The sequence below is a fragment of the Athene noctua genome, chromosome 13 (genome assembly GCF_965140245.1).
Source record: "Athene noctua chromosome 13, bAthNoc1.hap1.1, whole genome shotgun sequence".
In the NCBI taxonomy this organism is placed as follows: domain Eukaryota; kingdom Metazoa; phylum Chordata; class Aves; order Strigiformes; family Strigidae; genus Athene; species Athene noctua.
Genome location: NC_134049.1, coordinates 21,845,140 through 21,870,194, shown reverse-complemented (window position 1 = coordinate 21,870,194; position 25,055 = coordinate 21,845,140). Strand labels below are relative to the sequence as shown.

At 58.2% G+C, this 25,055-nt stretch overlaps 3 protein-coding genes across 4 annotated transcripts; 1 reads left to right on the top strand and 2 right to left on the bottom strand.

Moving 5' to 3' along the window:
* Positions 1–676: 676 nt before the first annotated feature.
* On the top strand, positions 677–9,669 carry LOXL1 (lysyl oxidase like 1). Of its 2 annotated transcripts, XM_074917343.1 has the most exons (7): positions 677–1,817; positions 6,737–6,845; positions 7,566–7,703; positions 8,005–8,161; positions 8,244–8,339; positions 8,535–8,650; positions 9,009–9,669. In XM_074917343.1, the coding sequence occupies exons 1-7, from the start codon at positions 767–769 to the stop codon at positions 9,013–9,015; spliced, it is 1,674 nt and encodes a 557-aa protein (XP_074773444.1). In that variant the 5' UTR covers positions 677–766; the 3' UTR covers positions 9,016–9,669. The 2 variants fall into 2 exon arrangements, with proteins under 2 accessions (XP_074773444.1, XP_074773445.1); XM_074917344.1 differs by lacking the exon at positions 8,244–8,339.
* A 4,832-nt stretch (positions 9,670–14,501) lies between these two features.
* On the bottom strand, positions 14,502–17,118 carry LOC141965478 (zona pellucida sperm-binding protein 3-like). The gene is made up of 9 exons (XM_074917160.1): positions 16,750–17,118; positions 16,157–16,275; positions 15,963–16,066; positions 15,567–15,744; positions 15,366–15,486; positions 15,183–15,274; positions 14,882–15,018; positions 14,716–14,799; positions 14,502–14,641 (listed from the first exon to the last, which is right to left on the bottom strand). Exons 1-9 carry the CDS (start codon positions 17,116–17,118, stop codon positions 14,502–14,504), a joined length of 1,344 nt encoding a protein of 447 aa, XP_074773261.1.
* Positions 17,119–21,072: 3,954 nt separating this feature from the next.
* On the bottom strand, positions 21,073–24,532 carry LOC141965491 (zona pellucida sperm-binding protein 3-like). Its single transcript, XM_074917181.1, has 9 exons — positions 24,131–24,532; positions 23,132–23,250; positions 22,952–23,055; positions 22,544–22,721; positions 22,327–22,447; positions 21,846–21,937; positions 21,525–21,667; positions 21,273–21,362; positions 21,073–21,188 (listed from the first exon to the last, which is right to left on the bottom strand). The coding sequence occupies exons 1-9, from the start codon at positions 24,530–24,532 to the stop codon at positions 21,073–21,075; spliced, it is 1,365 nt and encodes a 454-aa protein (XP_074773282.1).
* Between the last annotated feature and the right edge of the window lie 523 nt (positions 24,533–25,055).

Below are 25,055 nucleotides of genomic sequence, written 5' to 3'. Positions count from 1 at the left end.
CACAGTTTCCCCTTTGAAACATATCAAAAGCTTTCCTGAAGGAGTGAAGGTGCTTGTCCAGGCCCTCACCCTGGTATCAGGTCTCCAAGTGGGATGGCCACTGTTGTGAATTTGGGTTCCTTTGTGGGAAAATGGGGTCCTTCTGAGCAGTGGCAAGGGGCAGGATTGCATCGTGTTGCCCCATCAAGCCGACCCCTATTTTGAGGTATTGCCTAACACTAAAACCCATGGAATTCAGCCCAAATATTGAAGGCACGTGTCATGCCAGGGTTTTAAAAGAGTGTAAAAAAGCAGAAATTTCAGGTTTTCATCCCGAGTGGATGCCTTTTGCTTGCAGTCAGCACCTTGCAGCCTTCGCCCCAGCTCCTGGGGGGCAGGATCCATGCCGGAGGCAGTTCCTAGGACCAAAACCCCGCAGGATTCGCCCCAAATTTTGAAGGTATGAAACGTGCCCGGGTTTTAAAACAGTGTCAGGAAGCCTAAATCTCAGGGTTTTTATCCCGAATGGAACTTTGCGTGCGGCCAGCACCCTGCAGCCCTCCCTCGCGGCTCCCCCGGGGCAGGATCCGTGCCGGAGGCGGGTCCTAGGACCCGGCGGCGCCGCTCCCCCCCCCCCCGCTTCCCTCCCCGCTGCCGCCGCCGCCGCCGCCGCCGCCGGGGAGCGCGGCCGCTCCGCCCGCCCCGGGAGCCGCTCCGCCGGGGCTGGGCGGCGGGCGCTGGGGGAAGCCGCCGCGGGGCCGGGGGCCGGCGGGCAACCGCTACCGGGATGGCGCGGCGGGGAGCCTGGGGGCTGTGGGCAGCGCTGGGCTGCGGGCTCTGCCTGCTGGCGGGCGGGCAGGAGCAGGCAGGCGGCGGGCAGCCGTGGAGGCAGCTGATCCAGTGGGAGAACAACGGCCGCGTTTACAGCTTGCTTAATACCGGCGCCGAGTATGTACCGGCGGGGCAGGAGAGGCCCGGAGGGAACCGGTTGCTGCTGGCGGGAGCGGTGACCGGAGGAACGGGCAGCGTCCGGCGGCAGGCACCGGCCGTCCCGCCGCGGCCGGGCTCCGAGACGGTGCGGGGGCAGACGCGGCATCCCTTCGGGTTCGGGCAGGTGCCCGAAAACTGGCGTGAGGGACCGGTGGGCGACACTACCGCCTCGCAACGGGTACGGCCTGCCGGCCGCTCGCGCCAATCCTCCTCCTCCTCCTCCTCCTCCTTCGCCTACGCCTCCGTCGGGCAGCCGGCGTACCCCCAATTCCCCTTCGCCCCCCAGTACGAGCCCTACGAGGCACCCCGGGCGTACGACGAGGCGTACACCTATTACCGCAGCACCGGCACCGGCGGGGCGGCCGTGGCTTCCGCGGCGGCAAGCGCCAGCGTGGTGTACCCCTTCCAACCCCGGGCACGCTACGAGGACTACGGGGAGGAGCAGAACCCCTATAGAGCCCAGGGTTACTACCCGGCGGCCGAACGCCCCTACGTGCCCGCTGCCCCCCAACCAGTTGATGGGCTGGACCGCCGGTACTCCCATAGCTTGTACCACGACACGGGGGGCTCACCAGAGCAGGGCAGCCAGGACTCGTACGCCAACCAGCAACCCGCCGGCCACGGCATCGCAGCAGCGGACAACCTACAACCTCCCGCCGGGACAGGGTACGGGGGCCAGTACCCACCCTACGAGCCACAGCCGCCTTTTCGGGCGCTGGAGCCTTACGGCGTTCCTCGCCCCGAGCCCTACCTGCCTGCCAGGAGCCCTGAAATGCCACAAGCTGTGCCCGATAGCCAAGCCCGGGTCAGCGTGGGCAGCGTCTACAGGCCCAGCCATGGTGGACGGGGTGAGTCTGGGGGGGACCCTGGGGCGGGTGGCAGCTCCCCAGGGTGGGATGGTGCCTGGATGTTTCATCACCTGGGGAGAAGACATCCCTGAGGTGCCTGTGTCCAGTACCAGTCGCTCTCCAAGGATGCTGCCCTGGTGCTATGGGGACAAATGTGGCCGAGGGGCTGCCAAGAGGCTGTTGGAGACCCTACATATTTTGGGAATGATGGTGCAAACCAGGGAGGAAAGGGAAGGGGTGCAAAGGAGCAAGTTCCAGTAGGGTCTGGACTTGTGGGGGGTCTGTGCCATGTCCCAGGTTGTCCTGCATTTGTGGGGTGGGTCTGTGCTGTGGGATGGGAGGATGCTGTGCTCACGGGGTGGGTCTGTGCCATGTCCCAGGCCATCCCTGCATGGGATGGCTTGTTGGGGTCACACCATGCTCCTGGGGTGGCCGTGTGACATGTCCCAGGTCATCCTGCATCTGTGGGGTGACAGCGTACTGTGGGTTGGAGACACGCCGTGTTCCTGGGGTAAGACAGTGCCGTCCTGGCTGTGTGCCCCGTGCTGGGGCACGCTCGGTTGACAGGTGGATCTGTGCTGCCTCAGCCGGGGCCGGTCGTACCCATCGCCCACCCGTGCTGGTTGCATCAAGGCTGCAGCAGGGGACCAAAGTCGCAGCAGGGACGCTGTCATTTCACATCCCACTGACCCTAATCCTGATGAAATCCTGCGGCTTTTGGCTGAGGCTTGCCGAGAGTGTTTTTGCTCCATGGTGAAATTGGAAGCAAGGCTGGAGGGTGTGAGGAGCAGCAGCCTGGGGGATCTGTTCCCTGCCTGTCCCTTGGGAAACTCATCTCAGCTGGAGCCTCTGACCCATCTGACCCCATAACCCATCCAGCCCCATCCCTGGTTTCTGAGAAAAACCCATCCCAGAGGGTTTGTACTGGGGGAAGCATTCATCCCAGCCCTGCCCCGTTGCGTGCGATCGAGTAAACACAGCGAGAGCAGCCGGGCTAGGTCAGCCCGAGGTCCATTTGGCCTCGCCGAAGATGTGTGGGAAAGAAGTTGGGGACAGGGTTTGTACAGAGAGGATCTTCCTCCTGATCTCTGCCCACCTTGCTGGGAGCAGCCGCTTCTGCCAGGCGAGGGATGGAGGGGTGAGGGATTCAGGGATGAGGGATGCTGCAGTCCCGTGTCACCTGGGGACGGCTCCCTGCAGATGACCCGAGGTGATAGAAGGAAATGGGAAGATGCCTGCCAAGCTTATCTCCTCCCAGTTGGCAAAGGATGTGTCCTTCAAGGATCCCTGGAAGCTGGGCCAGGAGGTGCTGGTGCTGTGACTCTGCCAGGGGGATTGGGGTACCCATGGGTGGGTGGACAACACTCGTTGGCCAATGAGGCCATCAACGGGACACCCACCTCTCCGTGCAGGAGCCCCTCAGTCTCCTTCTTCACATTTTTCCTTAATAAATCTAAAGAAGGGAATAAAAATCATCTCGCCAGCCCAGGGAGGTGGCTCTCTGGGGTCACCCCACTGCCCGGCCTCTCCTTCAGGTCACCTGCTGCTCTTTCCAGCCAAGGTTTGTTTGTGGAAAGCTGTCACCTCCCTGGGGGTCACCAGAAAAGCCTCCAAGCCTGTCACCTTCAGGGCCACCCTTCAGGCAGGTTTCTTAATTGGTCAAAACACTTTATAAAGCCGAATCAGATGTTAATTATGCGCCTAAGCTCTTTAAGAGCCTCCTAATCCCATGGCTCAGTCAGGAATGTGTGGCATTCCCAGCCCCTCGCTGGGGCACCTGGGGGGGTTAATTAAGCAATTAGATCCCACCTGCTTTTATGAGGGGCTTTACTGGGGTTTTCATGTGTGTTGTGGGTCATCCGCCTCCCTCCTACCAAGCCAGCCGATGAAGATGTCTTGGAAGACGAGAGTTGAAATAGTTTCCATTCCTAAATCTCTAGGTGGCCAGGCCATGGTGAAGGTAGGAGAGGAACATCTCATGTGCCTTGGCGAAGGGAGGGGGATAAATGCAGCAAATCAGGCTTCGGCAAAAAGATGGGGAGGAGACACCAAAAGTCTTCATGTCTCCTGCTCAGGACCGCTGCAGAGGACCCAAGTGTCACCCAGATCTTGCTCAGGGCCTGAATCATCTCATGCAAAGGAGGATGGTGAAAGCTGAACCCATGGCGTCTAAGCCATGGAGGCAGATAGCCCACCTCTCCTCGTGGGGTTCAGCCAAGGTGCCAGTTCCCACCGGGGCTCCCCGCCCTCGACCAACCCCCAAGGATCCATCTCCAGGGGCTTCCTCACCCTGACCCCTGCCCTGGACCCCTCCCCTCTGCTTTGCTCCATCTCCAGTGGGGTTTTTCACCTTGCCCTCATGCAAATGGGTTGCCTGGGGTTCGTTTTCGAATGGGATGGGATTTGGAAATCCCATGGGGTGATGGGGATTTTGGTACCCACTAAGAGTCGTGGTGGCTGTGATGACACCCGAGGATGCTGTCACTCATGGATGAGGCACCTGGGCCAGGAGATGACAATCTTGCTGGGAACGTCACCCTTTTGTGGGCTTGGCGGTGGGTTTGGGTTGATTTTGTTGCTGTCTTCAGGCGTTTAACAACCAACTGGGGAACCTGAGAAGATTCGGGGGGGGGATGGGGGGGATGAAGGGATGAGTCCAGAGGTGCTGGAGAAGGGATGCTGCAGGGCTGGGCTGGGCTGGAGGGGTGCATCTTGGTCGCGTGGGTTTGTCCCCACATCTTTGTCCCTGCTGCTCACAGCCACCCCCTTTGGTGGTCCCTGCATCTCCAGGGCTGGGACACAGCACTGCCGGGCACAGGGAGGCCAAGCAGCCACCCTCTTGGAAAACTGCTGGAGCTGGGATTTTTTGGCTAAGCCCAGCACACCTGCACAAACAGCGCGGTGGGGAGCAGGCCTGCCTTTTTTTATTATTCTAATTTTCACGGTGAAGAAGAAGGAAATCTTCTCTGGCAGCAACCCGGGGCAGGCCGAGGGGCGGAGGAGGAAAAACAAACATTTTCTTGCTGTGGTTGTCCCTTTTCAGAGGCGATAGTGGGGGGCTGCCAGGTCCCCTGACTTGCAGGAGATGGAAAAGTGCTGGCTCAGCAAAAAGGATCAGCGTTTGGCCAGCCCTGGATGGGGACAGTTCAGCACCCTGCTGTGATAAGGGGACATTTGGAAGGTGGTGGGGCCACATTCTGCCATCCTGTTAACCCAAACAATGCCGGAACTTGCGGTTTGACCCTTTGCTGCTGGGCCTGAGCTGAAAATCAGGCGTGAGACCCTACAATAACAATGGGGCCATCCAGGGCAAGCTCCGTCGTGGGGGGAAAATAAAACTCCCTGTTGGTAAAGGCGTCGGGTTTCTCTCTGGAGCGTCCAAGAATTTATTATAAACAACAGTGGGGAGGAAAAACTGTTTCATAAATGACAAACGTTCCTCTCACAAGCAGGACGGGGCCCAGGGGTCTTTCTCAGTCGCTTTTTTTATTATTAATTTTTTTAAGGGGGGAGAAAAAGTCTTTCCAAGCTTTTCTGATTTTCCCCCCTGGCGTGCGTGGCCCCCCCTGGGTATTACATCAGCAGCGATGACCAAGCAAGCGGGGCAGGAAACGAGCTCCAATGGAGTGACGTGATCCCTCGAGGGAAGGCAGGCCAAGAAACAAGAAGGCATTGTTCTTTTTGCCCATGGAAAAAAGGGAAAATAGGGATAAAAAAATAGGAGGGAAAAAAAAAGGAAGTGTGCTGGAAAGTGTCTGGGTGCAAGGGGAGGAGCTGGTGTGGCTGAAGCTCTCTGGTCCCCTGAAAGGGGATGGGAATGAGGATGAGGAAGGGGATGGGGATGAGGATGAGGAGACGGATGAGGACAAGAATGGGGGTGAGAATAGGGATAAAGATGGGGATGTGGATGGGGAGAGAGACAGGCATGGGGGTGAAGATGGGGATGGGTATAGGGAGGGGGTTGGGAAAGGGGATGAGGTTGAGAGGTGAGGCTGGGGCTGGGGCTGGGAATGGGGATGAAGATGGGGCTGAGGATAGGGATGGGGACAGACTGGTGAGCTTGCAGGAGGAGAGATGCTAAGCAGAGGTTGTTGTGGAGCAGGGCTTGGCTTTGCAGAGGCCTCTGAGGAGGGAAACTGAGGCACATAGTGCCTGGGGAGCATCCCCTCCGTCCTGGTCCTTCTTGAGGGGCAGGTGTGAAGGATGCTTTCCGGGTCCGTGGTCCCAGAGGAGCCTTTGGGAAGGGGAGGTGTGAAAGGGCGTTGCTGGGGGCGGTGGGGGGTGGAAACTGCCAGCTCCAGCTGGACTCCATAATGCTTTTGGAAAGCAAGGCAGCGCCCGCCCATCCCTGCAGCTGTCTGTCTGTCTGTCTGTCTGTGTGTCTGCAGCTCGCTTCGGCTTGGCCCCAAGCATGGGGCAACATTGGGAATTAAAGGAGAGGAGGGATGATGGCGCGGGGGGCCCAGGGTTTGCAGAGCCCATGCTTACACCCCTGTTTTGGGGTGAAAAACAGGAAACAGGGCAGGAAATAGGGACCACCATTTCTGGGGGTCGTGTCACCCCCCCATCCCTGGCTGCTGCGGAGGTGGGAATGGGGGGGCTCGGGGGGACCCCTATAACCTCTCTCAGGGCGGCCGGGCACAGTGGCCGGGCAGGGCTGGGTGTAATCGCTTCCAGGAGGACGGGTTGAGCAATCCTGCTGTAGGAAAATGGAGGCCTGGGATTTGCCAGCAGGAGCTGGGGGGGGGAAGGGAGGATTTTCCGTCTGCAGTTTAAAATTAAAAAAATGTGGTGGTGGCTGAAGCAAAACTTCCCCACGAGGTCGGGGCTGGCTCCTTCTAGGAGGGGACCACTGCATCCCCAAGCCTTGTCCCCAGGCCCTGTGTCCGTCCTAAGGGCTGTCCCCATCCTCCTGGCAGGTCTCCCTGACTTGGTGCCAGACCCCAACTATGTGCAAGCGTCCACCTACGTGCAGCGAGCTCACCTGTACTCACTGCGCTGCGCGGCCGAGGAGAAGTGCCTGGCCAGGTAGGAGCAGCCATGGGGTACAGGCTGTGTCCTGGGGTGCAGGGGACATGGGAACACGGAGAGAGAGAGGGGGGTCCTGGGGCAAAGGGGCAGTGGGTAGCGGGCAGGTGGGGGGGCATGGAGGATGTGCTGGTGGAGGGAGAGGATGGAGGAGAGGGGAAGGAAAGGGGAGAGGGAAGAGGGATGGGGAAGAAGGAGAAAGATGAAAGAAAAGGATGGAGGAGAGAAGGGGAAAAGAAAGGGGAAAGGAAAGGGGAAGGAGGAGAAGGCTGGAGGAGAGGAGAAAGGAAGGGAGAGGAAAAGGGAAAGGGAAGAGGAGAGGAGAGGAGAGGAGAGGAGAGGAGAGGAGAGGAGAGGAGAGGAGAGGAGAGGAGAGGAGAGGAGAGGAGAGGAGAGGAGAGGAGAGGAGAGGAGAGAGGAGAAAGGAAAAAGCAAAGGGAAGAGCTAAGCAAAATTTGAAGCAAAGCAAAGAGCAAAGCAAAGCACAAAGGTGTCTGGCAGGTGCTGCAGCGCAGGGGACCTTCTCTCCTCTCCTTTTGTCATCATTTCCTTTTCCACAGAGGAAGTTCTCCCAGGCGCTTGCTGGGGATTTCCCTCCCCAGGGGTGCCAGGACTGAGCCTGCACCCCACAAATTGGGCCGGGGCGGGGGGAATCTGTCCCCTGGGGCTGGGGCCGAGGGCAGGGGGGACATTGGCATTGACTCTCCCCAATGTCCTCAGCACCGCCTACACCGCTGAAGCCACCGACTACGACGTGCGGGTGCTCCTGCGGTTTCCCCAGCGGGTGAAGAACCAGGGCACGGCCGACTTTCTGCCCAGCCGGCCCCGGCACAGCTGGGAGTGGCACAGCTGTCATCAGTGAGTGTCCCCACCTCCCCTCCATCAGCCCTCCTTTTCATGGTAGTTTTAAGGCTTTTTTAATGGCATTTCCCCCTTTTTGTGGCTTTGCTTTGAGATCTTTCTGGGTGAGTGGGGGGCGGGTGTCACCTTGCTTTGCCTCTTTGTCCCTAAAGCCACCAAGCTCCTCCAATTAATGTCCCCAAGGAGGGGGCTGACAAGCCCAGGATTGATGAGGAGCCCCCAGAATCACACTGGGGAAGGGGATGGAGTAATTTGGGGTGGTCACTCTGACTGTGGGTCCGTCCCCCCCCATCCCCAGGCACTACCACAGCATGGATGAGTTCAGCCACTACGACCTGCTGGATGCCACCACGGGGAGGAAGGTGGCCGAGGGCCACAAGGCCAGCTTCTGCCTGGAGGACACCACCTGTGATTTCGGCAACCTGAAGCGTTACGCCTGCACGGCCCATACTCAGGTGCCTTTGGTGGGGATGTTTAAAGGGTTCCTCGGGTGTCAGCACTCCGCAGCACACCCTGAACCCCCTTTTCTCCCCGCAGGGCTTAAGCCCGGGCTGCTATGACACCTACAACGCCGACATCGACTGCCAGTGGATCGATATAACAGACGTGCAGCCAGGGAATTACGTCTTAAAGGTGGCCAGGGTCACTGGGGGAGATTTTTAGGGGCAAACGTTACCAGTTTAGGGTTGGTTTGGGACCTTCTTAACCATTGGGTTCAGGACTGTGCACCTTTTTCAGGGCTATCTCTTTAACATGGATTGTGTGCTGTTGGTCCACCCTCTTACTAATTTTTAGGGGTGTTTTTTCTTCCCTTTCCCCCATTTTTAGGTTCAAGTGAACCCCAAATACATCGTCCTGGAGTCGGACTTCACCAACAACGTGGTGAGGTGCAACATCCATTACACCGGACGCTATGTTGCCACGACAAACTGCAAGATTTCCCAGTAAGGAGATGCCTGTCTGTCCTTCTCTGTCCATCTGTGCTCTGTTCTTCCCTTGGCCATCAAAAAAAACCAGAGATGGGGGTCGGATCTGAGCAGTTTAATTCCCTTTTTTGTCCCTTTCATCAGGGTTTCTCTGCCAGCATAAAAAAAAGCAGCTGGATTTCGCCAGCAGTGGAGTTGGGGGTTGGTGTCTCACTCCCTTTTGGGATGTTTATATTCAATTTCCTTGTTATTCTAGGGAAGAAGGAAGCTGAGTTTCAAAAGACCACCCCTGCCTTTGGTATAACATTTAAAAATGTCTTCCTAAGCGCATTCTCCAAATCCTGGGATTTTTTTTTTTTGTTGTGTCTTCTTTCAGATCTTGATGGGAGCAGGGCCAGAGGGATGTCACCTGCCCCAGCCTCTGTCCCCCTCTTGAGAAAGTGCCTGAAGTGGCTTCTCTGTCCCACTGGAGACCCCGGAGCCCAGCAGCAGCTCCTTGAGACCCCCCTCAAAAAAAAAAATTTCTTCATGTTAAAAGGAGGAGAAGCGAGAATGGATCTTTGAAATATTTTTTATACTTAACTTTTCTTTAACTTTCATTTTTTTTCCATTTTCTAAGGGAAACCGATGCTGAATTTTAGCTGGAATAAAGGCAGGGGCCCCTAAGTGCTGTATAAATGATGTAAATCGCATATTAGCAATAGAGAGCTCTGTAGTCTTTAACCCCTTCGGCCTTTTTTTTGGGGGGGGTCTCCGGTAATGCCACCTCCCTGGGGAAGAAGACGACAGCCCCGATTTGGAGGTGTTGCCCTGGCAGGGATGCTCGACCCCTCTTCTCGAGGTACCTGCCACGACGGGATGCTTTTGGGACTGAAGGTGCTGGAAATCCCGTCACCTTAACAGGGGGGCTTGCTCCATCTGTTCGGCTTTTAAAACTAGGGAGGGAGTCCTTGAGATGACTGGAAGTCTTGAGTTTTTTATTATTATTATTTTCACGAGCTTTAAAACCAGAAATCATTAAAACACGTTGCTTTTGAGGGTTTGGTGTTTAACTGAGACCGCGTGACACCGTGACAGCCCTCCGGGGCCACGGATGGGATGGGGATCTCCCCTGAGAGGTGACCCACGGGAATAGACGTTGGCTTTTTGATGTTGTCCTTGAATCCTGGATGCTGGGGAGCAGAAGGCACCGCACATGGTGGGGGGGAGGAGGAAGGATGCGCTCCCTGACACCCCCACAGTGCTCCTCCTGGCCGGGGAGGGGGTGTGGGACACGGCCACCCTCTTGGTGACATCCTTTGTGCTTCGGGAGCCATCAGCTGACCCAGATCCCGGCGTTCCCGCCCCAACCCTCGTCTCCCCACGTCTCCTCTCCCCCCAGTGCCACGTCCTGACCCCCCCCAGTCCCCCCTTGTCCCCAGCAGGCCCCGCCCCCGCCCGTCGCCCCGCCCCCATCTAGCCCCGCCCCATCTAGCCCCGCCCCTCCCGGGCACGGACCTGGCAGCGGCCGGCCCGGGGCCGGGCAGCCCGGGAGAGCCGGGGACCCGTCCGCAGGAGGACGAGGCGGCCCGGGGTTCCTCCGTGGGACCAGCTCCCGGCTGGGCCCCGGGGATGGGCTTCTCGCTGGGGCCGGCCCTGCCTGCTCCTGCCCGGCCGAGGACGCTCCAGCCGGGACAGCGGGGGCAGCCCCTTCCCACCCGGGAAAGCTTCACTGCACTTTGTTACACTTTATGAATTTTATTATTATACATTATGTTTATAAAACGATAATAAAATAATAACAGTAGTGTCATTATCTCTATATTATTATTTAATCCATAGCCCCCCCCGCCCCCGCGCAGCCCCACCGCCCAGGGGATGTCCCGAACCCCCCCGCCTCCCGGGCGGCTCCGGACCCGCCCCCGCTCCCGCCGGCGGTGCTCCCGGTGCCCCTCGCCGCCCCCGAGCTCTGCCCGGCCCCAGCGGGGAGCAGCCGTCGGGCCGGGGCCCCACTCCCCCGCCGGGCACGGACCGGACCGGCCCCGCCCCGCCCCGGGACACGGCCCGCCCGGGCCGGGCCTCCCCCTCCCGCCGCCTGCCCGGGGCTCCGCGGCCCCGCGGCCCGGCCGCCGCCCCGCTCCCGGCGCTGCCCTCCGGGCTCAGCGGCCCGCGGGGGGGCAGTACCGCCCACCCCCCCGACGGCCGCTCCGCGCCGCCAATCCCGGCCCGAGGCCGCGCCACGCCCATCTCCCCTTGGCCCAATCCGACCTAACCGGCCCGCCCCCGCCCGTCTCGAACCCACCCAATCCCGACCGGTGCCTTCAATATGGTCCCTCCCCGCCCAGCTCCTCTACACCCAATCCCGACACGTTCATTCAAAGTGGTCCCGCCCCCGTCTCCTTTGCACCCAATCTCGGCCCTCTTCTTCAATATGGCCCCGCCCCTCCCGTTCACCTCTACACCCAATCACGATCCGCTCTTTCAATATTGCCCCGCCCCTCCTCTTTTCTCTACACCTAATCACAGTCCACTCTTTCAATATGGCCCCGCCTCCCACGTCTACTCTACACCCAATCCCTGCCCCTTCCTGCTATCCGGCCCCGCCCCGTTTCCTCTACGTCCAATCCCGGCCCGCTCCCTCAATGTGGCCCCGCCCCGGCGGTCCCCGCAGGGGGGGCGCGGGCTCTCTGCGACCTCAGGCCCTTCCGCCTCTGGGCGCTCGGCCGGGGGCCGGGGGCGGCCTCGCTGGGGAGCACCCGCTGCGGGGGCCGCGCGCTCCCGGGGCGGCGGCGGCGGGGCCGGATTGGTTGGAGCGGAGAGGGGCGGGGCGGGATTGGCTGGACGGGGCCGGGCGGGCGGTGCCGCCGCTGCGCGGGGCTGGGAGCGGGGCGGCGCCGGCCGGGCCGCGGAGGCGCTGTCGGCCGAGGCCCTGTCCGCCGGGGTCGGGCCCACGGGTCGAGTGGGAGGCGGCGGCAGGAGCCCCGGGCACGGAGGCGGGCGGTGTCCCGGCGCGGGGGTGCGGGGCCGGGCCGGGCCGTCCCCGGTGTGGGAGCGGGGCTTGGCCCGCCGGCTGTTGCCCGCCGGGGCGACGGGCTGGGGGCGGGTGCCGAGCGGGGCCGGAGCCGGGGGTGGGTCGTGGCGTCCCCTGGGCGGCGGGGGTGCGCTGCCAGGACCGCGGGCCGGCGCCTCGGGGGGGCTGAGCCTTAACGGTATAGTTAAAGATAATAATGAGACTGTTATTATTTTATTATCATCCTACAGACACACTGTTTACAAAAAAATACGAACCTGAAGATACAGAGGTGCGGTGAAGCTTTCCTGGGCGGGCCAGAGCTGCGCCCAGCGCCCCGGAGCCGGTTCCCCCCCGTGGGAGGTGCCCCCCGGGCCCAGCGCTCCCCACCCGGGGCCCGGAGCTGCGGGGAGCGTCCCCCGCCCCCCTCCTTCCCCATCCTGCCGGGGCCGGGAGCTGCCTTGGGGCTGCCGCAGCAATCGGGAGGTTCCAGCCCCTGAAATAGAGTGAAAATGCTGCGTTTGGGGCTGAAAAACCTGGCTCAATCAGGGGGTTCAGCAGCCAAAAAAAAAAAAAAAAAAAAAGTATGTGCTGTGTTTTCAGAGCATGGGAAGGGAGCCAAGTGCTGCGTTTGGGGCTGAAAACAAGCCAGGGGTGTGCTGGGCTCAGGGCGGGTGTTTTTGATGCTCAGACCAGCCCAAGTGGCACCTTTTGGGATGGGGAACCAGAGGCCGAGCAGCTGTTCCCAGCCCCCAAACACCAGCCTGGGGGGCTGTGGGCAGGTGGGGGGGTGTCGGGCAGGGCTATGGGACCCTCACCTGAGGTTGCATTTGCCCCCAAAACATGTGAGGCCGGCAGGTACCAGGCTGAACTCAGTGGGTGAGCTACGCACTGGGGGGCTGACGTGATAATTAAGCCACTATTGGGACAGTTGTGACAGCTCATACTGATACTTGAGTGGTGACGGTGATTGATTTACGACCTTCTCAACAGCCCCAGCGCTGCCGTGAGAACCTGGAGCAGCTTTCACATGGAGGCAGTGGGGAGATGTGGAGCTAGAGCTCAAAGAGTAGAGCTGAAGCTGAAATACAGGTTGTAGGGCAGGGTCTGGAGCTGAGATGTCACAGAGCTGGAGACGAGATAAACGCGGCGGGGCTGGAGCTGAAATAAAGACCCTGGGGCTGGGGCAGAAATGCCAACTGCGTGACTGGAACTGGGACAACACAGAGCTGGAGCTGAAATACCAACTGTGTCACTGCAGCTGGAATGAAGAGCTGAAATAGATACCATAGTGCAGGAGCTGAAATAAAAACCTGTAGGGCTAGAGCTGAAATACACAGTGTGTGGCTTGGACTGAAATAAAGACCCTGCAGCTGGGCCAGAAATAAAGGTCTGGAGCTGTAATAAATCCTGTAGGGCTGGAGTTGAAATAGTGGGTCAGGGGCTGGGGCTGAAAGAAACGCCATCGGGCTGGTGCTGAAATAATCATAGAACCATTTAGGCTGGAAAAGACCTTTAAGTTCATTGAGTCCAACCATTAACTGAACCCTGCAAAGTCCACCACTAACCATGTCCCCAGGTGCCACCTCTACACGTCTTTTAACCCCCCCAGGGATGGTGACTCCGCCGCCGCCCTGGGCAGCATGTTCCAATGTTTGACAACCCTTTCCATGAAGAAATTTTTCTTAACATCCATTTAAACCTCTGCTGGCAGAACTTGAGGCTGTTTCCTCTTGTTTTGTCGCTTGTTACTAATGTCGGGATGGGGCTGAAAGAAATGCTGTGGGGCTGGAAGGGAAATAAAGATCCTGGGGCTGAGCCACCGCCCGTGGGGCCGGGGCCGGGCCGGCGCGTCCGCCAGCGGAGCCGGGGCAGCCGTGGGCTGCGGCCCAGGGCCGGGAGCTGTGAGGAGCGTCCCGCCGCGGGGGGGCCCGGGCCGGGCCGGGGCCGCAGCTCCCCGCGGTGCTGGGCCCGGGGAGCCCCCGCGGAGCCCGCAGCCGCCCCCCGCCCGCCTCCGGCCCGCCCAGCCCCGCTGCCGCCGGGCCCGGGACCCCCCGCGGCCCCGCCGGGCTGCCGGGCCCCGGCCCCGCTCCGCCCGCGGTCCCCGGCGCCCCTCACCCGGGCTCGAGGCGGCCGCTCACGGCTCGGTGCGCCCCTTCGGGCCCCGGCTCCGTTCCCGGGAGGGACGCAGGGGCAGCGCTGCCGGCGCCCGGAGCTGCTCGCGGAGCGGCCCCGGCTCCCGCCCCGCAGCTCCCCGGGACCGCCCGCTCCGGGCTGGGACGGGGCTGGGGGCGGCGGCACCACCGAGGGGAGCGGGGCCACGGCGGCTCCCTCGACGCCGGGGCTCCCCGGGGGAGGACCGGAGTGGAGGGGGACGGAGGGAACCGGGAGGAGCCGGGGCAGCGCCCGAAACCACAGGGGGGGGCGGGGAGGGGGGGGGGCACGGCGGGGGGCGCGCTGTCACTTGTCCTTTTCCAGGAGGGACGCCCCCAAACGCGCCTTCCCGAAGGAATTGGGGTCCTTCCCCGGCTGAGCTGGAGCCCCCCGCACCCTGCTCTGCCCTCCCCGCCCCGGAGGGGGCCGAAGGCCGGGGGGACACAGCTGGGATTCCTCTGGGGTGAGAGGACTGTCCCCAGTGTCACCCATGAGTGAGGCACCTCCCAAAACTGAGCCCCAGGGAGGGCTGTAACCCGAGTGGAGATATGGGGGAACGTCCCCAAGAGCTTGGGGGGGCTCCAGCACCCCACGGCCACGTGTGGGGATGGATGGTCCCCCCCGGCAGCCCACCCCACCCAGGCATGTTGCCAGGTTGCCATCGCAGAGGGAGCAGCACGGATGCGGTTTGTCCTTCCCAGGCTTTATTCGGCTCCTGCCCCACGCTCAGGCCGAGGCGCGGGTGCACCTCCTGCGCCCCACGCCGAGGGTCAGCCCCATGCCGGCCAGCCCCATGCCGGCCAGCCCCACGCCAACCAGCACACAGATCAGCCCTGTCCCCACGCCAGGCACTGCTGTCACCCCACCTGCAAAATCAAGGGGGGCTGTTAAGACTCATCACCGGGTCTGTGCCACAGTGCCGTGGCCAGTGGGGACTCACCCTGACCTCTCTCCTTCTGCTCTCCCACTGCGCCCAGGTCCCTCGAGAGGAGAACGGGGCCGATGACCACGTCGGCTTCAGCCTCTTTCCCTGGGGAGGAAGGAGGGATGAGGTGGGCTCATCCTGCAACCCCGGGGTGTCTCCTGCATCCCCGTGGGGATCTTACCGTTGGCATTGTGGCGGCGGAAGCGGCGGCCGGGCCATTGCTCCAGGGGGTTGAGCCTTCGGGATAGTGCAGGGGACTCACAGTTGCCTGTCTCACAGCAGCTGCAGATGTCCCGGGTGCCTTCCACGGGTGCCCAGCTGTAGCAGAGTGAGAGCATCATCACTGAAGCCCCCTCAACAACCACAGAGCATTTGTCCCACAAATCAGGGTCCGTGACGCATCCCTGTGCCATGTTGGGGTGCTGTGGGACGCTGGTGGGGACCTACTAGACATGTCCCATCTCAGTGCGGTGGCTACTCACGTGTTTCTGGCTTTGTTGAAGGAGCAAGCCTTGTTTAGGGGGTCTGGGGTTTGGTCTGCTGGGGTCACCTTCAGGTGGCAGGTGATGTAGATCTGTGGGTAGGGCAAGGGAGAGAGATGGAAACCCACTGGTGGGGGACACTGGCTTGGTTTGGGGCTGGCAGGGGGGGACACAGAGCCTTACCAGGTTCCTGGTATCCCCCGCGAACCTGAACACATCAATCCTGAAGCGCAGCACGTCCTCCTGGGGCCGGGGGGTGATGAAGGCAGAGCTGGTGTCATCCAACCTCCCATCAACCAGGCACCTGGGGTGGAACGGTGGAGGGAGTCAGCATCCTAGTGTGTGTCCCCCCAGTGCCGCTGCTGGTGGGTCCCTGGCACTCACCCATTGAAATCGATGATGGTGTAGTGGGGTGAAGAATCGGTGCCGGGACTCAGGGCGGCCACGCAGCTGTCCACAAACAACCGCAGTGGCACGTGGCTCTCTGTGCTCACCTCAGCTTGGATGTTGAGGACGTCACCCAGTTGGAAACCAGTGAAGGGTCTCTCAGCACTCCAGTCCTCTGCAAGGCAGCACCGGGGTGACAAAGCGGGGGTGACTCCAGCTGTCCCCGAGCTCCCGTGGGATCAGAGCCAAGGCTCAGCCCAAAAGCAGGAGTGCTGGTGTTTGCCATAGGGTAGGTTGGCCTCCCCAGTGGTATGCTGGGTCCCTGAGCTCCCCCACACTGGGAAAAGCGTGGAAAAATCCCCCATCTGCAGGTTGGGGTGGCTTCCCACCTACCATTCATGAGGCGCAGGGAGAACACCAGCCTCTCCTCTGCTGACAGTGTGGAGCTGAAGGGAGCCCAGGTGGGCCGGATGGCGTTGCTGCTCACATTCTCCCTCCTGGGCAAGGACCACCGCACATCAGGATATGGCCCTGTGCTGGTCCCCAGGGACAGGGGCAGGGGGCACCGAGGATGGGGGGGGCCTCACCTGGGGTAGTGGCACTCGATGGGGATGACAGCGGGGTTGCTGCGGATGATGACAGGGTTGCTGGCAGGGCTAGGGTCATAGTTGAGGAGCGTGCGGTAGATGAGGGAATCCGGCGTGATCTGGACAGAAAAGCAGTGAGAAACCAGCAGTGAGGCCACCCCACCTCCTACTACCACTGAGCCATGTGACCATCCTTTCCCAACTGAAAAATGCTGGGGAAATCAAAGAAAGGAGGGAAAAGCCAGGGAAAAGGGGATGGAGAAGGAGCCCTGCTGCATTATCTGTGAGTTAAACTTCTTAATGGGCCAAAACACAAGCAAAATGGGTCTGACATGGGGGCTTTGCATCATCGGCATGTCTCCAGCTGAAAGGGCAAAGCAGCTTTGGGCAAAAACACTCTGGTTTGGGTCATATACCTGCTCATCCTTCCCCCAGGGTGTTCCTCAATGGTGCTGTGCGTCCGGCACCCAGAGCTCCCCTGACATCACAGGGGATGCCCCGTGCACGGTCCTGCAGCCTGAAGCTGCTTGGGGAGGGGGGATGACAGGCAGGATCCCGGGACTGGGAGAAGAACTGCGGGGAAAAGGTCTTACCTGCACGATGCTGCCACACTCGTGGAGGCCGGCAGTGAAGGTGACGGTGTTGTGGGCAGGGTTCAGCGAGGAATGCTTGCATGCTGCTGGCCCCAGCGTCAGGTCGGCCACATTGACCAGGCGGCCAGTACCAAAGAGGTCCCTGTTCACTGTCACCACCAGCTGAGCCTCCTGGCACTGCACCATCACGGGATGCTGGCTGGAGATGGCTCGAGATTGGGGGTCTTCCACCCAGGACCAGGTGTGGGGGTCTGCCCGTGCTCCCCGGCTTGCTGCTTCACCCCAGGAGAAATCCCAGGGTGGGTAGGCAGCCACCTCGCCCACTGCCCAGCAGAGAAGAGAGAGGATCAAGCCGCTTTCAGGTCCCATCTCTCCTTCTTCCAGCAAACAGCGGCACAGAGAGCCGGGGCTGTTCCTCCAGCCTTTATATCCCCCCAGGAGCAGGAGCCATCCGCCCCTGGGCTCCTGTTTGGGGACCAATGGCACCCAAAGGCCAGCCCTCGTGGGTGCGGGGAGAGGGGAGGCATAACCAAGTCATTTCCGGGGTGCCGGGACCCCCTGTTCCTGGGCTGCCCAAGGCAAGAGAAAACATCCTCGTCAGCCTCTTTGGGGAAGTTGTTTATAAAACTCAGCAGAAGCTGGAGACGGGGAGACTGGTACAAAGTGGCTTGTTTAGGTTATAGGGTGATAAGGGGCGTTTCAAGGCTGCTGGGGAGGTGACAGGAGAGGGAGAGCAGGGTCCATGCTCCCAGTCCGGGTGCTTCCCATCTCCTCCATGGGGACCATCCCTGCCCGGCACTGTCAGCCCCCCTGGGACTTTGGTTTTCCGCTTGGATGCTGATGTGCTGGAGGTGGCCGGGAGCCCACATGTTCACAGCTCCAGCCCAAACAGGGGCTTTACGCATCCCCCTGCTCCTCAGTGGGGCCAGGACTGGGATGTTCGGTCATCACCAGATGACAGAGAGCCCTCACCACTGACACAAGTGTGGCTGTTCTCAGCCGGGGCCAAACAACCCCCATTTCAGCCTCAGCAGTGAGTTCATTAGCTGCAGAACCACAACCTTTCTTTTTTACCTCTTCTGCTCTTCCACAGCTTTTTGGGTTGTGTTTGTTTCACTGCCTTCAAGGAAATGGGTGTGGGGGAGAAGGCGGCAGAGGCAAGGCACTCCACCCATCGCTCCCTTCCTCACACCACAGCACCCTGTGGGTTTGTATCCCACTCCCCACAAGCACGGCTAGGCAGTGCCTGACTCCTCACAGCTGGGGAAAAGCTGCTTAAAAATAAACCCTACATGTTTTCAAGCTTCATTATTGGAGTTTTTGTCCCTTCTTTTGAGCATCTTTAACTGGTTTTCCTTGTTAGGGCTCTGTGAGCATCTTGTTGGCTTTGTAATAGGAATGCTCCTTTTCATACCCCAAATCCCTCTCCATCTTTCAGGATGTCCCTGGCAAGTCTTAGGGATATTAGGAAGCCTCTAATTTGGAGGCTTGAGCTGGAGCAGCTAAGCCATCTCTGAGAAAATGAAAAGAAATGGAAAGGTTTGGGGGCAGATGTCAGCCAGCCCACTCTTAGCAGAAATCCCACTGGGTTTGGAGCTGGGACTGGCTTGCGTCTGACTCAACGTCCCCCAAAACCACCTGTGTGAAGCTTTATAGGCCAGTATAAAGCCTTCCTCCTTTCACCCAAGAGCTGATGCCCCATCCCCGCTGCTGTCAGCCGGTCCAGGACTTCTCCTCCATGTTTGAAATACCTTGAAACTGGCATTTGCGTAGAAATGCCAGGGATTCCAGCAGGCTGAGTCCCGTGCGTCATGGAGATAACAGCAGCAGGCATTGCTGAATCAGTAAATAAGTGCCTGCCCCCCTCCCAGGAGAGAGCATCGCTGCTTGGCCAGGTCCTTGGCCACAAGGACTGTGGGAGATGTCTGGTCTCACCCCATTGCATCCCCGAGAGCCACAGCTCAGGAGGCAGCTCTGGGGTGAGTGTCTCTGGGTACCAGGGCTTAATCTCAGCAGGAGAATAGTCCTTTGATGGGTCACCTTGTGTTTGCACAGCTCAGATTAGCAGAGGTGAATCTCAGATGAAGAAACCTGCCCAGACTCAGGGCAGAGGAAACATTCCACTGTGAAAAGGGGGATTTTTATTCCCAGGTTGGCCCCTGCCAGGACCAGCTGTCCCATCTTTATTCCAAGCACAACACAACATTGGCTATAGACCAGCACAGTTGGGAAAGAGTGTGAGCTTTTTTTTTTTTGAGGAGGCAGAGACCAGAAGGTCCCAGGGCACTGGACAAGCACAAAACACAGTGTTTTTTCCCCCCTTGTATAAAAGAGACTTCAAAGCATATCTCATTTTTTCCTTATAACAAAGTTTTAAGTCAAAACTCTCTCACCAAGACCAGTGCTGTCCTTGAGCCTTGCCAGAGCTGGGAGTGCTGTTGGAATGGGACATAGAGAGCTTTTCCCCATTCCCAGCTTCCTTGTAAACCAGATTTGGCTGATATTTGTCTTCCTTCTTGGAGTCAGCTGAGGTGTTTTGGTTGAAGGGATGCAGGGCAGCTGCACTGAGAAGGGTTTTCACTAAAAGGTTTGTGTCTTCACAAACCAGAGAGATAGTCCCTACTCAGAGCATGTGTGCCAAGGGATGGTCAGGGCACTGAGTGTCTAGAGAAGATACTGATCAAGGAGGAATCAGTTATGTGAAGATTTAACACATCATCAGCCATAACTTGTGGTCTGGAAGGTCCAGGAGGGTTGTGCAGCCCTGGGCTGGACACAGAGGAGGGGGAATCCTCACCTATGGACCTTACCAGCCCCAGCTGGGCTGATACACCTGGTTTTGGACTGAACACCTTCTGTGATCACTTCCACCCACATTTCCAAGCCCTCTTTTTCTACTTTCTGTCCCCAAAACAGATACCTCACAGCTCTTAGGGGATGGTGAAGACTTCGCCCAGCTCTTCCCCCAAGAGGCCCTATACCTCACACATTGCTGCAAGACCAGGACCAAACCCCTCCAGTGAGAGTCAGATTATATGGATGAGGAAAGACAACCCCAACCTAAAGTCCCTGATCCAACCCAGAACTAATCTTGTAATCTGAGGGAGGGCTAATTTGCTTTTAGCTCTATGAGCAGCCAAGGGAAGGGATGGGACTGGGGTTTAGGTAACCCAAAGTCTCAACCTTGTGCCAAAGATCCCACTGTAAGGTGACAATCTATCAAAGGCATTCAGCTGAGGGTCTCCAGGGTACTGGATGAGACCCAAAGCCACATCAGGTTGTACAATACATCACTTTGGCTGTGAAGGACAAGAGATCTGCCCAAGCTCCCCTAGAGCAGGCTAAGAGGTTGCAGAAGTCCTCCTGTCCCCTACAAAACCAGCTCAAGAGGCAGCCATGCTGCAAGCAGCTTCTCACAGGTTTGTCTTCTGTGAATTAAGGCACTGAATTTGCTCTGACAACAAACATCACAGCCCAAGGTGTTCAGCTGGTCCAGTTCCTACTGCTGCCTAAAGCAGGAGCCTCTCCCAGCTAGAAGTGCAACAGAGCTTGGATTTGGGGCATGAACATCTTGCTGTTACAGCTACTCTGCTAAGCAGAACCACCCAAAGCCCACAGCACTTGAAAAGAGTAAATGTGACTCAGGCATGTTAGAAAGCCCCTTTCTGGAGGGGAGTGGGGGTGAAAGTGGGGGCAGAAATTCCATTCTCTGCCTCAAGGACTGTTTATACATTTCAGCCAAGGCTTGTTACATAGAACTATGTAAACAGTCCTTGGGGCAGAGAATGGAATTCCTGACTGTCTGTCCCAGGAAAAGCCCGACCCACCAACCCTCAAGTTGTGCTCCCTTCCTCATCCATCAAAACTTAATTTCTCTCCCAGAAACAGCTTCAGGCAGAAGGAGAGAGTGGTCCAACTTTTATTTAACCCTTAGCTTCCCCACTTGACTTAAGGAGTTACCAGAATGGAGCAGACCCAAGTAGCTCCACAGAAAGGTAAAACATCGAGGCTAAATACAGCTCCATGCTTCTACAGACAAGAAAACAGCAGGTGGGAGGTGATTTTTTTGCATTAGTTCCCAACTAGGTGATGTGGGAGAAGTTCATGGGGGTGGAAGGCTGTACAAAGCTCTGCTGAAGACAGGGCTTCAGGAGAATGAGATGCTCAAATTGGGTTTAGGGAGAAAGAAGCACAGTTAAAGTTGACATGAAGATTTGATTCATCTGTCTCTCCAGGAAGACTTCTTCACTCCCCCCACCAAGCCTATATCAATAAAAAAATACTTGGAAGGCCTATGAGACTATGAAAGTTGAAACCAGTGACTTAAACAGGGTTGCTGGTTTTCCAACAGATAGTCAGAGCTCCTAGAACAGCAAGGATCAGCATGATCAAACTAGCAATTGCAGCCAGCCCCAATACCATCCACAAGTGACCTGCATCTGGGAAGGAGAAATAAATAGGTGGTTATGGGCAGACCCAGGACCTGCCACACAAACTATCCCCCTTCCCTGGGTTTGCCCTACCTTGTGAAGGCATCCTCCTAACTGGGTGATCCTGCCGACTGTGGATGAAGAGAGGTCCAACCACAACATCTGCTTCTTTCACCAAGGGATCTGAAAGGGAGGACCTCTGTGCACTCAATCTTATTTGAACATCTAGCTCTTCCCAGTCTTGGATTAGCACTGAGGAGCCAATGGGTAGCGAGGCAGCTCCAGCCACCAGCTCTGAGCAAGTTAGTATGGTGGTGACAGACCAGGAGGCACACTGAGACATACCAAACTGGGAGGGCAGTTCTCTCCGGGCACGTCCTCCTTGCCATCGGGAGGGAGCATGGAACCTCCTGGAGTGCCTGGCCAAGCCACAGCTCCTCATCTCACAGCAGGAGCAGACATCCCAGGTGCCTTCCACAGGGGCCCAGCTAGAAGAGAGCCTGGTCACCAGCCCACTCTATGACAGGAATCCCTCACATGTTTCAGGGCCTCCTAGGAGAGACCAAAACCCTCCCAGCCAGACCAACCCCACCTTCCTGGAAGGTGACACCAGATGGGAAGCCCAAACTCCTCACCCTTGGGCAAGTTTCTGTTCCAACTACTCACAGATTGCTGGCTTTGTTGAAGGAGCAAGCTTTGTTCAAAGGGTCTGGAGCTTGATCAGCCATAGAGACCTTCAGGTGGCAGATAATGTAGATCTGGGGAGGCCAGACAGAGCAGAGGGGTTAGGCTGTCATTTGCCTTTATGGCTTTCCCATGCATCATGAACTTAGTCTCCAATGGGACCACCAGCTCCCCAGGGCAGCTCAAGCCCCTCTACTTCCTTCAGGCCAATTAAGGATTCAGCTACTGAAGCCCATCAGAAGGGCTTGTCTTGACTAGTACCAGAACTGGTTTCCAAGGAAGATCCTTAGCTCAGAGGGCCATTATCAAGGAGCAGTAATACAGGGTGACCGCATTCATAGGTTGCTATGTAGCAGTTGTCTTGAGAATGTAACTCTAGACAAAGCCACATTAGCTTTCTTAACAGACTAAGGCTATAACCCCATCTAGACAAGGGAGTACACTTATTTTAGCATGTATTTACCAGATCACTGGAGTCTCCTGCAAACTTGAATGCATCTACTGCAAACTGAAGCACATCTGGCCTGGGTCTTGGGGATATAAAAGTCGAGGTGGCATCATCCAGCTGCCCATCCACCAGGCACCTAGACACAGAAGCAAAGGCCAGCAGGAAGCCACTACCAGAGACATCCATAACCTGCAGAAACACCTCCCTAAATAACAGCACAGCCAGCTCTTACCCACTGAAGTCAATGAAAGCATACTGGAGAGAAGAGCTCCTGTCTGGGCTTGGGGTAGCCACACAGTTGTCCACAAAGAGCCTCAGAGGTGCATGGTTCTCTGTGTTGACACCAGCTTGGAAGTGGAGGACTTCTCCCAGTTGAAATATGGTGGAGAGTCTCTCAGCGCTCCAGTCATCTGGAAGAAAAGTCACCAGACGCTTACGAATGGGAAGGCAGCTTGTGCTTCACTGCTTCCACTCACAGAAACCCCAACAGGCACAAGCCCCTGGGTATTCACCAAACCGGTACCAAACCCCAGCTGCTCCAGGAGCACAGGGGTGATACCAACACCAGCTGTGCCATCTTGTGGCAGCATGGTCACCTCAGGGTGCCCTGCACCAGAGGAGACCCTCACCCAAAACCTACCATTCATGAGGCGCAGGGAGAAGGGTAGCTTCTCCTCAGACGACAGGGTGGAATGGAAGGGCACCCATGTGGGCTTGACACCATCGCTGCTCACGTTGTACCGCCTGGAGAGAGATGCCCATAGTTAAATTCTCAGGGGCAGCAGAATGGTTTGCTTGGCACTTGTCTGCATCAGCTCACCTCGGGTAGTGGCACTCAATAGGAACCACAGCAGGGCTGGTGCGGATGATGACAGGGTTGCCAGCAGGAACTGGCTTGTAATTTAAGCTTGTGCTGTAGACTAGAGCATCAGGGGTCACCTGGGGAAAAGACAAGACACATTATCTGGTCATTAATAGCCCTGTTCCTTGGCCATGAACACAGAGCAGCACATTTAAGCCTGGAGACAATACTGAGATATTTCTTCTGATCATCAGCCAGTAGCATTTGCACCAGAGGCAGGCAAGTGGCACTTGTCCTGATGCAGGGATGCTCTGGCCTGGGAAGCTGCTTCAGCCTGACCCAGGACAGCCTCTGGCCAGCAGCAGAAATATATGCAGAGGTGCTTAAAGGTGTTTTTTCCTTCTAGTTTCCATACCCCAGAACAACAGCCAGAAGGTCTGTCCCTCAGGGTATCAGAGGGTGACTTCTGTTTAGGGGGATTTAATGAAGATACCTGCTGGGTGACATGGGGCAGGGGGATGGACACCTGCTCACTCTCACAGCCCCAAGCCTCTCCTAGGAGAGAGACACCACTTCAGACTTAAGTTTTCTGTGGAGTAGCTTCGTGCTATACCCAGGGAAATGCCTCCCGAGGTAAGCATCCACTGCTGTCTCACTGCAGTGGCTCCCAGCACCAGGTCATCTGGGCTCCACCCTGAAGGTGGCAGCAACAGCTTAAGTAGTCCTGGAAGCTTTACATACCTCTGTATTCATCAGGAAAAAACTAATGTCTCTGCCTCTTGCATGCCCTCCCCTGCTCGCACAACTTCACAGCTAGTCCCTGGACTGGACAGCACGGCTTCTGCTGACCTTGAAATGCAGACTGAGATGCTCAGCCTCCAGGAAAGGCTTTGGAGAGTTTCCCTGAGCCCAACTACACCGCAACTCCTGCCAGCGTCAGCATCCCAAGGCACCAAGGTGTAAGCCAAGAGGCAGACCCGCCCTCCCCTCAGGGCTCCATCCCCCCTAAAGCCTTACCTGGAGGGTGCTGCCACACTCGTGCAGTCCAGCCACGAAGGTCACTGTGCCCTCAGCAGGGCTCTGGGCCACAGGCAGGCAGGCGGCAGAGCCCAGGGTCAGCTCTGCAGCCCTGACCAGGCGCCCCATGCCAAAGAGATCCCGGTGCACTGTGACCAGCATCTGTGCCTCCTGGCACTGCACGGCCACGGGGTGCAGCGGGGCTGCAGCCTGGAGCTGGGACACATCCACCCATGCCCAGGGAGAGGGCTGGGAGAAAGTACGGGACCACCCTAAGGAATGATCCCCTTCATACCTCCGCAGCTCTGCATCCCCTCTAGGAAAGCCCCAAGGGTCATAAGCAAGCACCTCCCCAAAAATCCAGCAGAAAAGCACAAACCCCATGCTGCTTCTAGGCCTCATCCTGCCTACCAGGGTCTAGCATAAGGAACAACTGCTGCCAAGGGACCTTTTATAGCCCCCATCTCCTACAGCCACTCCCACCCCAGGTGATGCTCAGCACACCTCCCATAAGGGCAATCGGCAACACCTGAGAGCACCCAACTCCCTGGGGAACCCATCGTGGTGGGATCTAATGAGGTGCCGGATTGGTTCCCTTGCCCACAGGAGAGATGTTGAGTTTGCCAGGTAGCCAACTGCACATTTTCCCTGTTTTTTGGTAATAACCAGCTCTGTAAGTTCCACAGAGATGTGTCCCACCTCCAGACCATATGTCTTGCCTCTAGATCAGGGGGTCCTTCTCCAGCGGGGTCACTGGGGGATGGTGTAGGGGGTGACACTTTCCCAAGGCAAATCCACTCTTCAGGTGCCCAAACTTGTCCCTGTCCCCAGCTCCTTCACGGTGGTGACGATCCTCACAGAGCCACCAATGTCAAGGGCAATTGGGGACTCACGGCTGGCTCTTTACTACCAAGCAAAAGTAGAT